At 39.6% G+C, this 14,521-nt stretch overlaps 1 protein-coding gene across 4 annotated transcripts in view; it reads right to left on the bottom strand.

Moving 5' to 3' along the window:
• Nucleotides 1–2,046: 2,046 nt before the first annotated feature.
• LMO1 (LIM domain only 1) overlaps nucleotides 2,047–14,521 on the bottom strand; it is a 138,028-nt gene continuing 125,553 nt past the window's right edge. For all 4 annotated transcript variants that reach the window (XM_081946572.1, XM_081946574.1, XM_081946573.1 and 1 more), the window contains one exon: nucleotides 2,047–2,522. In XM_081946572.1, the coding sequence (XP_081802698.1) occupies nucleotides 2,417–2,522 (106 nt within the window). In that variant the 3' untranslated portion in view covers nucleotides 2,047–2,416. The remainder of the gene's footprint in view (nucleotides 2,523–14,521) is intronic.

Raw genomic sequence — 14,521 nt, 5'->3', positions numbered from 1 at the left:
CAAAGCTTCACAAAATCTAGAACTCCTCTCTCTCTTTCTCTGGAATACGTCATCCCTCCAGTCCAGTGACCACTTGAATCAACCCTGAGAAAGTTAGCAAGATAGGGCTTTCCTTTGTTGGTTTTGCCTGCTCTTAGCAGCATCTATAAATTGACTCTAAAGGGAGATTCATTAAAGCTCAAGCAGGAACCCCCGTGGCAGGTTTCACTTGTTCTGAATGCAGGATCCGATTCAAAAGCTGAAATACTACATTGCATGCTAGTGGTCACTAAACTGATTAAGAGCTGGTTTATCTATAGCACTAAAAAGGGCTATCTGCTAATGCTAAATGCCATTTACCCAGCTCTGATTTCCCCGAATGAATATTTATGCTGAGTGATGAGTACAGCACTATCAAGTAGGTTTTTTGCTCTCTGTTCTTCAGAGCTGCGGCGATTATTCAACCACATTATTCTGGGATTCAATTCTTGTTTCTATTAAGCAAATCTGCAGTGTTCACACAAAAATTCACGATTGCATTTTTATTCTGGATTCCTTTTTGTGTGTGTGTGTGTGGGGAAAGAAGATGTCTTTATTTTGTACTTAAGAACAAGCAGGCAGTTTTAGTTGGTACTTTCTCATATATTTATGACCATGTTTATATAAAGTCTGTTCTGATTTTTTTTAATGTAAAATTCCGAGTGTTTTGTTGCAGCTTCTATAAAAACAGATCACAATTCTTTATGATCTCTCTCTCTCTCTTTCCCATGAAGTTAAAAAAAATCTTGAGCATTAAAATGATGTTTTAAAAAACCATTAGCACCGGTACAATAGAATTGAATTCAGTTCCAAATTGAAAGAGGCAAAGCACAATAGAATGGAAACGGCATTTGCATAGAAGCTTGCATGGTACAGATGTTAACAAATGATTGCCTGGACTGTAAGAGAGCTAGAAAGTAGCTCCAACCTCCAAATGTTTAACTGTTCATGTGTGTACTCCAAATCTCCTCTTTATTGCTGATGCTTGGGGTGGGATTTGGGAGAGGAATCTAATAAAACAAACAAACAGAGACAATATAATAATTGCTTGGTGGCTTAAATCTATGGCGTTTAGATTTTGGCTATCCTACCCCCTGGCATGACTTGGGATTAGCACCACTGGAGCAGCTGCTTCTGAGCCAAGAAGAAGATACAGAAGCCCAGCAAAGAGCTAGGATTCACCATCAGATTTTAACCGGCTGATGAATTTGTATGGTGAAGCAGAAGGCTCACACCTTTTTTCTGGGTAGTTCCATATAGGACACAAATGCTGATTTCATGAATAACCCATTCACACAATTCCTTTTTAAAAAAGCAGTTGGGGATCATAGGACATTGGAATGAAAGTGTTATGATTACGGCCTTGAACATGGTCCTCTGTTGCTAAACCCCTTCTTGACTCCCCCGGGGCTAAAGCAGTGCCAACCCTTTCAGAACTTAGAAACCCACTATGCGCTGTTGTTCTGGATGTTTTTGGTGGAGTAAAGTGGATATTCTGCTCCTTCTGTAGGTTTTCTTTTCTTTTTCTTTTGTTATTATCAGAGAGTGTTTCCTTACTGCAGTGGGATAAATTATTACTAATGCTGGCATTATGTGCAGTTTCAAAGCTTATGATGAAGTATATGCTGCTTAAAGAGTGAAGTGGTTTATTTGCCTGAGTAACAAAGGGAAGAAAATATAACCATCTAGAAATAAAGAATCCTGAACCAACAAAGATATTTTGTGTTCCACATCTGAATGAAGAAGAGCATTCTTCTACTCTGAACTTTGTTTCTAATTGTTCCAAATTGGATTTTTTTAACATCAGCAGTATAATTTAAAAGGCAGTGTGTGTAATCATTGTTGCTCTTGTTAATCAGTTGCAAGTCACCAATTTTTGCAAGTTTACTGAAAATTGCCTGAAGTCTTCCAGTTGTTCTGCCTCAGCTGTCTGCCAGCTCTTATACTAGGTGGCTAATTTAGGGTGAGCTGTGAGCGTTTGTTGCCTTTCCATATAAACAAAAAAGAGTTTTAGCATCGCCAGGAAACATTCATAATTTTTAATTCACACCTGTAATAAAATTGCATTACATTTTTCATAAAATAAATGTTCCAGTTTATATACAGAAAAACAGACTGTACAGAGCTTTCCCCCCAACTCCCCCCTCCCAACTCACAAACATACAGGCAAATGCAGTGCTCAGCTAAGCAGGCACAACTGTACATCTAAAATTGTAACTGTTGTGTGTTATTTATGCGTGTGTGTGTGTGTGCGTGTGTGTGAGAAGAAATACTACAATGTAGATCGTCCTTTGGGGACCAAGGATTAAAAAAATATTGCAGGCAAGCTGAGAGACGCCCTTCACTGCTAGCTGTGGCTGAACGTCCATTCCACAGTGTTTCAGCCAAACTGGATTTGCTATTGAACTTGGGGCTCAAAGCTTCCGTTCAGTTGCCCCTCCTCATAGTCCATCTGACACAAGATCATATTGTTCTTCAGGAAAAACTTGTCCCCCACGCAAAATCTAAAACACAATAAAAAAACAAACCATTAGAAGCTACTTTGATAAATCCCAGAGCAGGGGAATGAAAACATCCTGTGTATTTGCACAATGTTTGCTTCTCATTCCTATTTGTGGAGAGAGAAAGAGAGAGAGAGAGAGGGGGGGGGGAGGGAGAGAACATTTACGTACATCATGTGTATTTCTTCTCCTAATTTTTTTTGCTTAATGACAGATTCAGATGATTCTATTTCACCTTCAGTGGTTCAATTATTATTTTTTAATCATTTAAGAAGTCTGTAAAACATAACCCACATTTGATCTACCATTAAGTCTGCCTCAGTGGGAAAAAGTGTCAGTTATTTAATTAATTGATAAATATTTATCTCCACAGAAGTGCACGCTTGTTTGCACTGCACCATTTAGCATTTCTACCTTAGGCATCAAAGGGCCCTGTTACTCGGGAAATAATAATCAGAGGGAGAACATTTACCCTGGAATTTTCACATCTCAAAGTCAGCTTTGTTTAATTTATTTTCCTCTAAAATGTCAGTATTTTGGATACTTTTGACAAAATATCTTGAACTTCCAATTTAAGACTATCTCACAAAATCTTCTTAGTTCCAGGCTGAAGTCTAATTAAGAGAAGGCAGCATGAGTTCTGCCAAGGAACAGGACCACGGACAGTTCATTATGGGATCTGGAAAGAGTCTTACTACAAAAGATTCAGGCCAGAATAAGGAGCCATCTAGACATTCAAGGGGAAGTGTGGTATCTGCCAAGCTCAATTCCATTCAATCTCTTATTTTCCCAATGATAACTTCAATTCTGTCCTGCACTCACCTTAATTTGGGAGTTTATGAGGGGAAAAAATCATGTAAAAAATGTATATAAAAGAGTGTGTATTTGCCTGTGCATTTATCAAAAGGAAGTATTCCTGTATTTCTTTTTATCAGTTCTACCGATCTGTCATTAGTTAATTTCCCTTTAACACTCTGCATACTATTTACAGACAAATCTGTGCAACCCTAGAAGTTGGTGTATTCCAGTAAGTGAAAAGACCAGAAAGGTGCAGATTAGGTACATTCAGATAAGGTACCAACTAGTCCTGCTGGCAGAATTGATTTACCCGGCTTTGTCTCATCTGAAAAACCTGATGGTGCTTAAAAATGGATGAACACCTCATAGAAGGGTAATTTTGCAATGCTGGGAGTTCAAAAGTTAGGAAATCAAAACAGGCAGGGCGATTTTCTCAAATTATGCAAAGCAAAGGCTACGCTGACATTTCTTTTCTCACAAAAGTCATTTGCAGGGTGGTATCTTCTGAAATGATTTATAAACCTTGATTCCTGCCCCTTGCATTGTCTGAGCAGTCGCACACTTGGGAAAGGACACATAGGGCACTGAGTTCAAATCTATGCTCATTGAAGGAAGGAATCCAAATTAACATTTTATATTTCTTCATAACATCCCTTTTATTAAGGCTAAGCAGAGTCATTTTTTTAAAAATTCTCCTTCTAAATTTCATTTATTTGTCCCATGATCACCATCATTGCCTTGTGTTGTTTATGTTTCAGGCTTTCAACATTTTTCCTAAAACAAAGTTCCCAAAACTGGGCCCAGCTTTTGAGATGTGGCATGACAAATGAAGAATAAAATGCAAAATTTTGCTTCCTATTATCTGGATGCTACACTTCTACTTGTGCATATGCTCTTTTTAGCAGCTCTAATTCAGAGTTGCTCATATTCAGCTCTTTATTCTTTTTTGCATATACTACTGCAGTATCATGCCTGATATTTCCTCATTCTATTTATGTATATTTGATTTCTTTCTTTTTAAATGAAGAACTTCTCATTGGGGTTGTCTCTATTAAAATTCTGTTCTATTGGTTTTACCCCAATTCATTAACCTATCAAGCATATTTTGAATTTAATTTTTGCTTTTCTATATAGTATCACCTTGCTTATGCTGTGGCCTGCCATGTGCAAATCTAATAATATCCTGATTAATAGACAATGACATGCTCTCTCAGTAAATAAACAACCTGTAAATCTATCTTATGTCATCAAGTTCTGCTAGTGGTGGAACTATTGTTTAAAACTAAAAATTCTTCACAATACCCCCATCCAATTTGACCTAAAAAGCATGATATAGTATTACTGAGGCACTGTGAGAGAGTTTGTTCAAAGCTTCTGCTGTCTTGGCTCACTCCTTCTTTAAATTTTAATCTATGTCTACATAAATTCTTATGAATAGAGGCTGTTTCACATTATATATTCATTGAATGCTGCACAAACATAAGCACCCTGTCTTGGTTGCCTTCTCTAATTACTTCCTCTGACATCCAGATGTCCATTTAAATGAATGATGGGTTAGAATTAGAGTCCTCTACACTGGCTTCCTCCATTCTGGCACTTCTAGATGCATTGAAATGGCAGCTTCTAAATCTGGAAGGCACCAGATGAGGGAAGAATACTAGATATATTGTCTCTCAATGCTTTAAACAAAGACATGGGGGCAGCTGTGTGTGCGTGGATGGATTAGAAGAGCCAGTTTTTTTCATCCCATTCCCAAATTTGGTGCATCTCAAGTTAATGATTGTATATTTGAGGTGATACCTAGAAAAGGGATGGCAAGATGTGCATTACATGGGACCAGAACCATAATTGTTTACTCTTTTAATTTTTTTTTCCAGCAGAAGAAGGGTGATGATGAATGAGTGAATGGATGGATGGATGATACAAAACTAGTTATTTAAGGAGCTGCTAATGAGTCATGCAATGGCACTGAAGTATTCCTTAAATATTAGGGCAAATTTTAGAAGCCCAAACAGTGTGTGTGTGTGTGTGTGTGTGTGTGTGTTTACATACATACACACACACACACACACACATACATACATCAAAGTACATAGACAAATTTAGCAACATAGTACTACGTCTACTTTATATCTCATTATGCATGATTTATTAGCGGACATGTACCCTCTGCCATCAAGCCACACACTTCATTCAGACTAGGTTATTTGTCGTATACTCAAAAAGACAATGGGCCAGGACTCTCATGAAATCTCTGGCTTTTCTTTCAAATTGTATTTCAAATGTTATTGGATCTAAATGGAATTCAGATAAAATTAGATGAACAATACGATCTTCCGTTCAGTTTATATTGTGCCACACAAGTATTGTCTACCCAATAGCCTGATCCTTCCACAACTCTGCGACTCACTGGGTTTATGTCCTTTTGTCAGTGATGAAGTCCATGTTTGCTACTTTATTTGTAATTCTGAAAGATACATGGACCTTTCCTGGGAACTCTGTCAGCCTTTGACAAAAACGTAAAAAAGGTTTGATACACAACGTAAACTGAATGGAAGATCATACGATTCAACTAATTTTATCTGAATTTCATTTAGATCCAATAACATTTGAAATGTAATTTGGAGGGGAAAAAGTCACTGATGTCAAGGTAGTCCTGGCTCATTGCATTTTGAATTTAGGACAGATAATATTTTGTGGAGGAAAAAATGTGTGAGAGGGAGTTGGGGATCCTAATTCCCTTCAAAATAACTCAAACTGTGCCAGAATACATAATGCATGCCAACTATATGGATTGAATGCATATATTTTTGCACTTTGATAGAGAAGTAATGCATTTCTTCTCAGTAAGAGATCAGGAACAACCATATAACCATAAGAAAATATGTTTACTGGCAGCAGGAAACAGTAACCAAAGAATCTGAGACCTAACAAAATGCTTTGGAAAATGCATTACATTTCGCTATCCAATCTAGTTTGCACACCAAAAGGGATTATATGTCATTCCCATCTAAAAAATAGTGATAAGGATTAAATATTCCTATACTACCAAGTATAGGAACTATTTCTAAAATAACTACAGGAAACATATTTTCTTTTCTCTCTTAATCCCAGTTTATATATTCTGCTGCTAACTGGGAGCTACAGTCCCGACAATTTTGAGTTGACTAAAGAACCATTATAAAGAAAGTAGGAGATATGGTTCCTTTTCACTTGAATGTCTAGAAAGGCTAATGCTGTTATACAGTTTTCCAAATGGAGAAATGGGAAAAATACCGACAGTAACAGTTTTGTTTTTTAAAAAATGCATTATTTAGAATGAAGGAGAGTAAAGATTCAAGGAAAGAGATACGAAGGATAGAAATGTTAATTCCAAGGCCATCAAGAGAATGGGAGAATATCTATTGGCTTGGAAAGGCAAGAAAAAAAAGCAAAGAATTTAAACTCTGGAATGATGACCTAGTATAGAAACTTCGCTTGTATATTGCAATAAGAAAAACTTCCTTGTTATATGGCTTCATTCTTATGCACAATTATGTATTATTAATATTTTGTGTCCTTAGGACAGTTTTTTCCCCCCATCCTAGTGTCAGCATGGACTAGTCCAGTGATGGTGAACCTTTTGTGGCTCACGTGCCAAAAGTGGGGGGAAAGCAGGGGGGGCCGTGCACGGGCATGCCACACCCATAATGCTATGCGTATGACCCCAGCGTGCATGCACGCACAACCAGTGCTCCCCTCATTTTTGGTGTGCTTTTTTCACCCTCCCCAGGTTTCAGAGGCTTTATAGGAGCCTGGGGAGAGGGAAAACAGCCTCCCCCGCCCCCGGAGGCCCTCCAGAGGCTTCAGCAGCTTCCCTTAAGCCTCCGGAGTGTGAAAAAGTGACTTCTGGTTTGCTCGGAGGGTTGTTTTAAACGCTCCGAAGGCGTCAGGGAAGTCTCCGGATGGTCCCTGAAGCCTCTGGAGGGCCTCCGGGGGGGCGGGGAGGCTCTTTTCGCCCTCCCCAGGCTCCTATAAAGCCTCTGGAGCCTGGGGAGGGTGAAAGAAGCATGTAAAAATGGGGGTGGGTCACGCCTGTTGTGCGCGCATGCGCAACTGGGGTCGTGCATTGCATTATGGGTGCGGCACGCCCGCACATGACCCCCCTGCGCTCCCCCCACTTGTGGCACGCGAGCCAAAAAAGGTTCGCCATCGCTGCACTATACCAAACTCTCCCTCTCTTTATGCACAATAAAAATATTAATTTAGACAGGTTGTGTCTCTCACTTTCTTCAGGGTAAATCAATATTTAGTTACATATCGAAAGCACCAAAATGTGATGGAATGCGTCACTAGGAGAGTTTTGCCAACCCAGAGCTTTCCCACAGAGACCCAGATTAAGAGATATCACAGTCTCAAACTGTGTGTGTGTGTGGTAGGGAGAAGGTTAAGGCTGGTCACATCCTAAAATCTCTCAGGGTATATTTAGCAGATTGAAAGGCTATATAGCTTTAGTTGGGCAAGATTCCATCCGTTAGGTGTAAGCAAATAAAGGATTGGACCTGGCTGGACTTTGCTATGTTGTCTCTAGGCTTAGGCCCAATACAAAATGTACAACTGCACTTGATGTGAAAACTGACAAAAGAATTCCTAAAGCTGAGGCAATCTATCAAGCTGCTCCTTCTCCATTGCTAAGAGCAGCAGGGTAATAACAGTGTGTTCTTTGTCTGTCAACTAATAGCTCCTAAGCAATAAAAGTGGATGGGTTTCCCAAAACTCCACAGGTTCCAGCTGATCAACATTGCTCTCAGAAACAATTGGAAAGATTAAGAGCATCTTATGCTACTGTTCTGATACACCTACTGTCCTTTACACCAAATTGGCAGAATATGCCCATTATGTAATCTGTGAAGAATACACAAGGCAATAAAAAATATTGCAGAGAAAAGCACGGACATCACAGAATAAGCAAGGAAACCTTGCCCCACTAACTGAAGCATTATCATGAAGCAGTAACATGAAGCATTATCAAGATATCGTGATTCTGCCATCTACTCTCTAACTATGCTCTTGATGACTGAATCAGAGTTTTTTCAGGGTTGAATTTACATCGGAGAGACCTCCACAATAATGACATAACTCCAGTTTGAATCTGCACCTTGAAATCTGACTTGCAAGGCTTCTCCAAGCATTCTGCTGATAGAGAAATGTTTCCCTTGCTGATTGAAAAATAGACATATGCTGACTCACTACTTATTTTTGCTTTGAACAAAGAAGGAAAGACCCTCTGAAGGAGTAGTAATGCAAAATGAAGATCAAAGTTTTGCTACTGACACAAAGGCAGTGTGCATGACACCTGCCTCTAGCCAAATCAGCTGGCTAGAGGCTTTAGAGTAGCATATTTGTCAAGCTTTGTAATGCATTATGAAGACATCTTTTATGTATTAGGAATGACATTTTGGATAATTGCAAAGTACAGCTTTCACGTGGAATCAAGGCCATTTCGCATATTATTGAAAGCAAATCTAGATTTCCGTCCAAATGTAAATAATCTGTTCAAGCCCTGATAAGTTTCCTGAACAATATAACGATTGTGTACTAGATTTCTAAGAACAAAGAGCTGTGGTGGTACAGTGGTTAGAATGCAATATGGAAGGCTAATTTTGATGACTTCCTTCTGTTGGATTCTTATTGGCTCAAAGTTGACTCAGCCTTCCATCTTTCTGAGTTGGTGAAATGAGCACCTAGATCAGGAGTTATGATCGCGGAGTTATGTTTTTTGTCATGTGACGTATCATTACTTTCCCCCCATTTGCTAAAGTGGGGATAGGCGTGGGCAGCGCATGATGCATCTGGCCCACAGGCCGCAAGTTTGACACCCCTGACCTAGATTGTTGGGGGTAATATGCTGACTCTGTAAATAATCTTCATGAGTACATGAGGTGAACAGCAACATGGATTAAGCCATACCCAGAAGACCAGATCCACTTCTTTGGTGCATCTCCTCCATCCACTCATTTCTCTAATGATATTACACTATGGCTATCATCATCCTTAGCAAGCATGACCATGCTCGTAGCAGGGAATCTGGGTAATCACAGTTCATCACATTAGGCTGAAAGAAGTTGCTGAATAGAAGGAAAGTTATTCAGCTCCGCAGCATGAATATGAGAAGAAAGACTGAATGGGAGCACAGGAGAGGACTAAAAAGTAGAGTTTCATTTCACAGAATAGACCATTACTCAGTCTGTGCTTGGTTTGTGGAGATAACTCAACTACTGGCATTCAGCCAGTCTGACCTACATCAGCTGTGGAGGGAGGAATATAGCTGAGAGGTAGAGCACATACAGCATTTTATAAACAAAAGGTCCAGCTAAAGAACTGAATATCAGGGGGAAAGAAAGGTCTCCACTTGAGTTCCAGAAGAGCTGCCAACTCACAGTGCTGGGCTAGATGAACAATTAATCTGACCCGATAGCCACTGTGAAGATAAAACATTCATAAACATAATTGCCATCATCATTATCGCGATTATTATCCTCCACCATCCCTGGAATGGCTATCTCCTGTATCTCATAGCAAGAGGTTTTCTTTGCTATCATTTGAGTTGCTTTACCTGGTACTTAACAAGCAAATAATCCAAAACCAGGTACCTTTAACAACTCCTAAAACAGGATTAAATGACAACATGCAGAGTGCCATAACTAAACATACATTTTACATGTCGCCCACTAGCAGAGAAGGAAGAAGGAAGCTACCCACCGGGTTAAACTCTCTGGGACAATGCTCAGGGGGCAGAAGGGGGACAGAACTGGCAAAACCCATGTATTTTTCCCTTTAACAAACAATAGCATAACTCTGGCTGGAGCTATGCTCACGGGCACTTTGATCTAAGCCCATATGTTTCAATGAGTAACATTTCATGTGTATTTAAAAAAAAAACAGCAGGTAAATTGCCTTTAAGATTCTTTTAAATGCTGCCTATAAATTTTGAAATGAAGTTGAGCATTTAAAAGAAAGAAAGGGGAGGGGGGAGAGAGAGCAGAGCCCAAACCCAGTTCTCCTTTAACAAATTGCAAAAGAATTATTGCCAGGAAATATTTTAGAAGTAACAGTTAACGCTGACAGTAACACTAACAGCGAACTGCAGCAGATAATTAATGGAAAGAGTGCTGAAGTAGTTTTGAATTTGTGCGTGCACATGTGTTTTTTTTAAAAAAGCAGTGTGCTAACAGCTCAGACAATCATCTGAAATGGGTTTAATTTCTGACTGCACATCTGTGTGATATATTAGAGGAAACAAACCATTCAAAAAAAGCACCTTTTTTGGACAGAGGTGAGTGAATGGTGAAATGTCAAAGTCTAAAGATTATTGTCTTAAAAGTTTGTAAATTAACTTTACCTCAGGGTAAATAGTTTGGGTTTTTTCACCTTTCACCCTGCCAGATACAAGAAACATATTTATAATGTGGTCGTAAACTTTAGCTAATGCTATGTAATAGCATTTTAGCTAATGCTATGTAACACATAGAGGGACACGGTGGCTCAGTGGCTAAGACGCTGAGCTTGTCGATCAGAAAGGTCAGCAGTTCAGCGGTTCGAATCCCTAGCTCTGTGTTACAGAGTGAGCTTCTGTTATTTGTCCCAGCTTCTGCCAAACTAGTAGTTCGAAAGCATGTAAAAATGCAAGTAGAAAAATAGGAACCACCTTTGGTGAGGAGGTGACTGAGTTTTGTGCGCCTTCGGCATTTAGTCATGCCAGCCACATGACCACGGAGACGTCTTCGGACAGCGCTGGCTCTTCGGCTTTGAAACAGAGATGAGCACCGCCCCTTAGACTCAGGAATGGCTAGCACATATGTGTGAGGGAAACTTTACCTTTATATAACATGTATATACTGAAAATGTCAGTTCATTGTTTTTCCATTTCAGGAAATCAAATTCTACAGATAAATCTAGCTATTGTTCATTTAGTATATGGAACAACTGGGAAATTCCTTGTGTACTTGAATTCAGGAGATTACTGTTCAAACCTACACAATGTGCAAGTGAAATGAAATGCCATTATAATTTGAAAAATGGTAAAAAGAAATCTGGTGTTATTTTGTTCCGCTTGGTATCTACTCTATTCAACATACCCAGAGACAATTTTGTCTTCATTGCCAGTTCTTAGAAACTTGAGATTTCATAGGCAAAGTGCAAGGACAAGGAGAGAAGAAAAATATTTTCTCCTTTACACCCAACAACTATCATTGAGTTATTTTTTTCCACATGACAAGGCACTACAAATGTATTTAAAATCAAATTTACTAAGACCTTAAAATATTTCTAGTATTTTCCAAGAAAGGCACTTATTGTACCAACTCCCTCCCCTCCCAAAAAAACACCAAAAATGTCAACACAACACCCTCTGTTTGAACCCACTAGATGTCACTATAGCCCTAACAGAATAGCCTATCAAATTGAACAACTTGATTGATTGTACTTGCCTCTTTCAAACAGAAAAGCAGCCTACTGTAAACAAATAATGCCAGCTTTGTACTTGTTACAAACCTTTCAGTAAAGCCACCCCAAATGACAGCATATTCTCACTCATGCTGTAACTTCTGAGGTATGTTTGGTCAGAAGAAATGACTCTGATAACATTAAAGAGCTAAATCACTCCACAAGAGGGAGCAGAAGAGATAGAAACAGAAGATCCATGGCAGGTATGTAATTCTAATGCCCCTTGTGACCATACACTACTGTCTGTGGATTTAGCAGTAAACATCTTTCCGGGAATGCTTGCATAATAGACCTAACTAAACAAAAAGAAAAGAGTTCTTGTTGGCTCCAGACTTGATGTGTCCCACAGATATTAGAACTGTCTGTGTTTACAGATCAACAACTTAATTTCCATGTAATACAAAACATCTCAGTTGTGTGGAGGGAGGAGTATAAGCGATGATTTGGATAGAGAAGTTGTCTTAGTCAATATGTGACAGGGAGGCATAGGCCCAGCAATATGGACCTATTTCTAGTGATTACACAGAGAATGTTCAGTTGTCTAATGTGCAAAGTAGTCAAGACGTTGAATTATTTAGTCCGTTCACAACTTGTTTTAATTTATTAAATTCTACTTCTCCTGCTGTAAGCAAGCAACAGCATTCTAAAACACTGTCCATGTTTGAGATACTATAAGCATAAACTTGATTATCCGAGTTTAAATAATAATTTAAACAAATAACTCCTCAAAATTATGGTATTTCAACAGAAGACTTCGGGAATCCCAAAAGGATGACATACTCCTGTTGGACTTCCCTGAAGTGGTGATTGAGAAGCTGACTGCATGTTGGAGGTACAGTCTATCCTCCATTAATGATGATAACTGGGACTGGGAACTCTGTTGCTAAGCAACCCATTTGCAAAGGTCACATGACCATGCCAACCCTAATGATGGCAGCACTGGAAGTTCCAGTTGTGGTCATTAGGCAAATCCCGCAGGTTCATTAGGCATGACATGCGATTGCCATTTGCGATCGGCTTCCCAATGGACTTTGACACTGGCAGGGAAGGTTCCAAATGGTGATAATGTGACCAACGGCTTCGGCATGCAACCATCAACTGTGAGCTAGTTGCAAAGCGCCTGAATTATGACCATGTGACTACAGGGCCATTACAGTGGCTGCAGCTTAAAGGACTGGCCACAAGTCCATAACTTTGAATTTGTAAAGATTAAATGATCATTAACTAAGGACTATTTGTAATCCCTTATTCATCTTGATTCTAGGCTGAAAAGCACCCAACCTTGTAACATGTACTCTTAGGTGAGCTGTTTCAGATTAATTATAACTTTCGCCTTTTTGTTTTGTTAATCCTTCCCAAGGCTATTTTTATTGATTACATTTATCTGCCACCATTTCAGTGACTAGCGACTTGGGGGCTTTTTAAGGCAGAGTGATCAGGGCCATATTTAATATTCATGCATGGTTACACCACAGATTTGTGTAATGGTATGTCATTATTAGAAGTTTCCTCTTCCTTGTCCCCTTTCTTGTTCTGCCTATCCCACATGTATAATTTGCCTTTTCTAATTTTATATTATAATTCTTTAGTGTTCAGTTGTTTCTCCAGGAGATTGAGATGGGGAAGGATAAAAAAAAAGTCAAGATAGTGGATGTGTCTGCATAACCGAAGCCCTGCCCTTTTGAAAGGGCTTGCAATGCTCACACCTGTACAAAAGGACAGAACTTCAATTATTTTTTTGCAATCCCCATCTTCACAGTCTTTACTCTCCCCTGCAGATGTCCCTATAGATGTTCCTTATTTGGAAGGCTCACACATGTCAAATGCCACAGGCACTCATTAATATCTAGAGTGAAGTCTTGTTGGCTTCTATACAAGCTAGAATGCGGCTAGTCCTGGGTCTGACCTCCTGCGGAAGGCATCCTTTGTATGAACAGTTTATTGTGGCTGGCTCTGGCATTTAATGTACAGGAGGACCTCACAGTGTTATCTTCTTAAATGTTATTGATGAGAGGGGGTGGGATAATCCTGAGGGCTCTGTTCTGATCTAGGCTTCCCAAGAACCTGAAGCAAACTTCTTGTCCCAACAAAAATGACTTTTATTAATTACTGTGAATTCTGCTCATTCACATCCAACAAAGTCTTTTGAGGGAGGATTTACAGTCACAGACCTTATCTGGCTTAAAAAGCTGATAGGCTGATTGATATCTGCAAAACTTGGCAAGGAGTCTGAGAGAGTCATGAGCCAATTAAGCAAACTAATGGCCTCCTGCAAACTCCCTTCCCCTTTCGCTCCTCTTTTATTTCATCTGGGAGGGGCCATTCATCCACATGTGGCCTTACTCTCAAGTCGACCCCTTTTCTTCAGATGTTCCCTTCGTCTGACAACTCTGAGCATGCGCACACTGGGAAAAGGCTTCAGCTGTTTGTCTGCCTCACTGATGTCTAATTCTGAAGGCATCTGATAACTTGCATATGGCTCTGGCCCCCTTTCTGCCTCTGACACTGAGCCCTCATCAGAGCCTTCCCCAGACTCCAGGATTGGCCCATGTTCCTCCCCAACCTCCTCACTATCCGAATCTGCTGCCAGCTCCACTGGCCGCTGGCAGGCCACAAAAGGCTCACAAGGTGAAGGTTCCAGATGAAAAATGTACAAAGGGGTTTGTTGTCATCCTTTAGGATTAACTCTGAGGTCAGCTCCCTTCTGTTTTGTTCCAGAA

Source organism: Natrix helvetica (genome assembly GCF_964273705.1).
Source record: "Natrix helvetica genome assembly, chromosome: 1".
Lineage (NCBI taxonomy): Eukaryota > Metazoa > Chordata > Lepidosauria > Squamata > Natricidae > Natrix > Natrix helvetica.
This window is presented reverse-complemented; position numbering and strand designations above follow the sequence as displayed.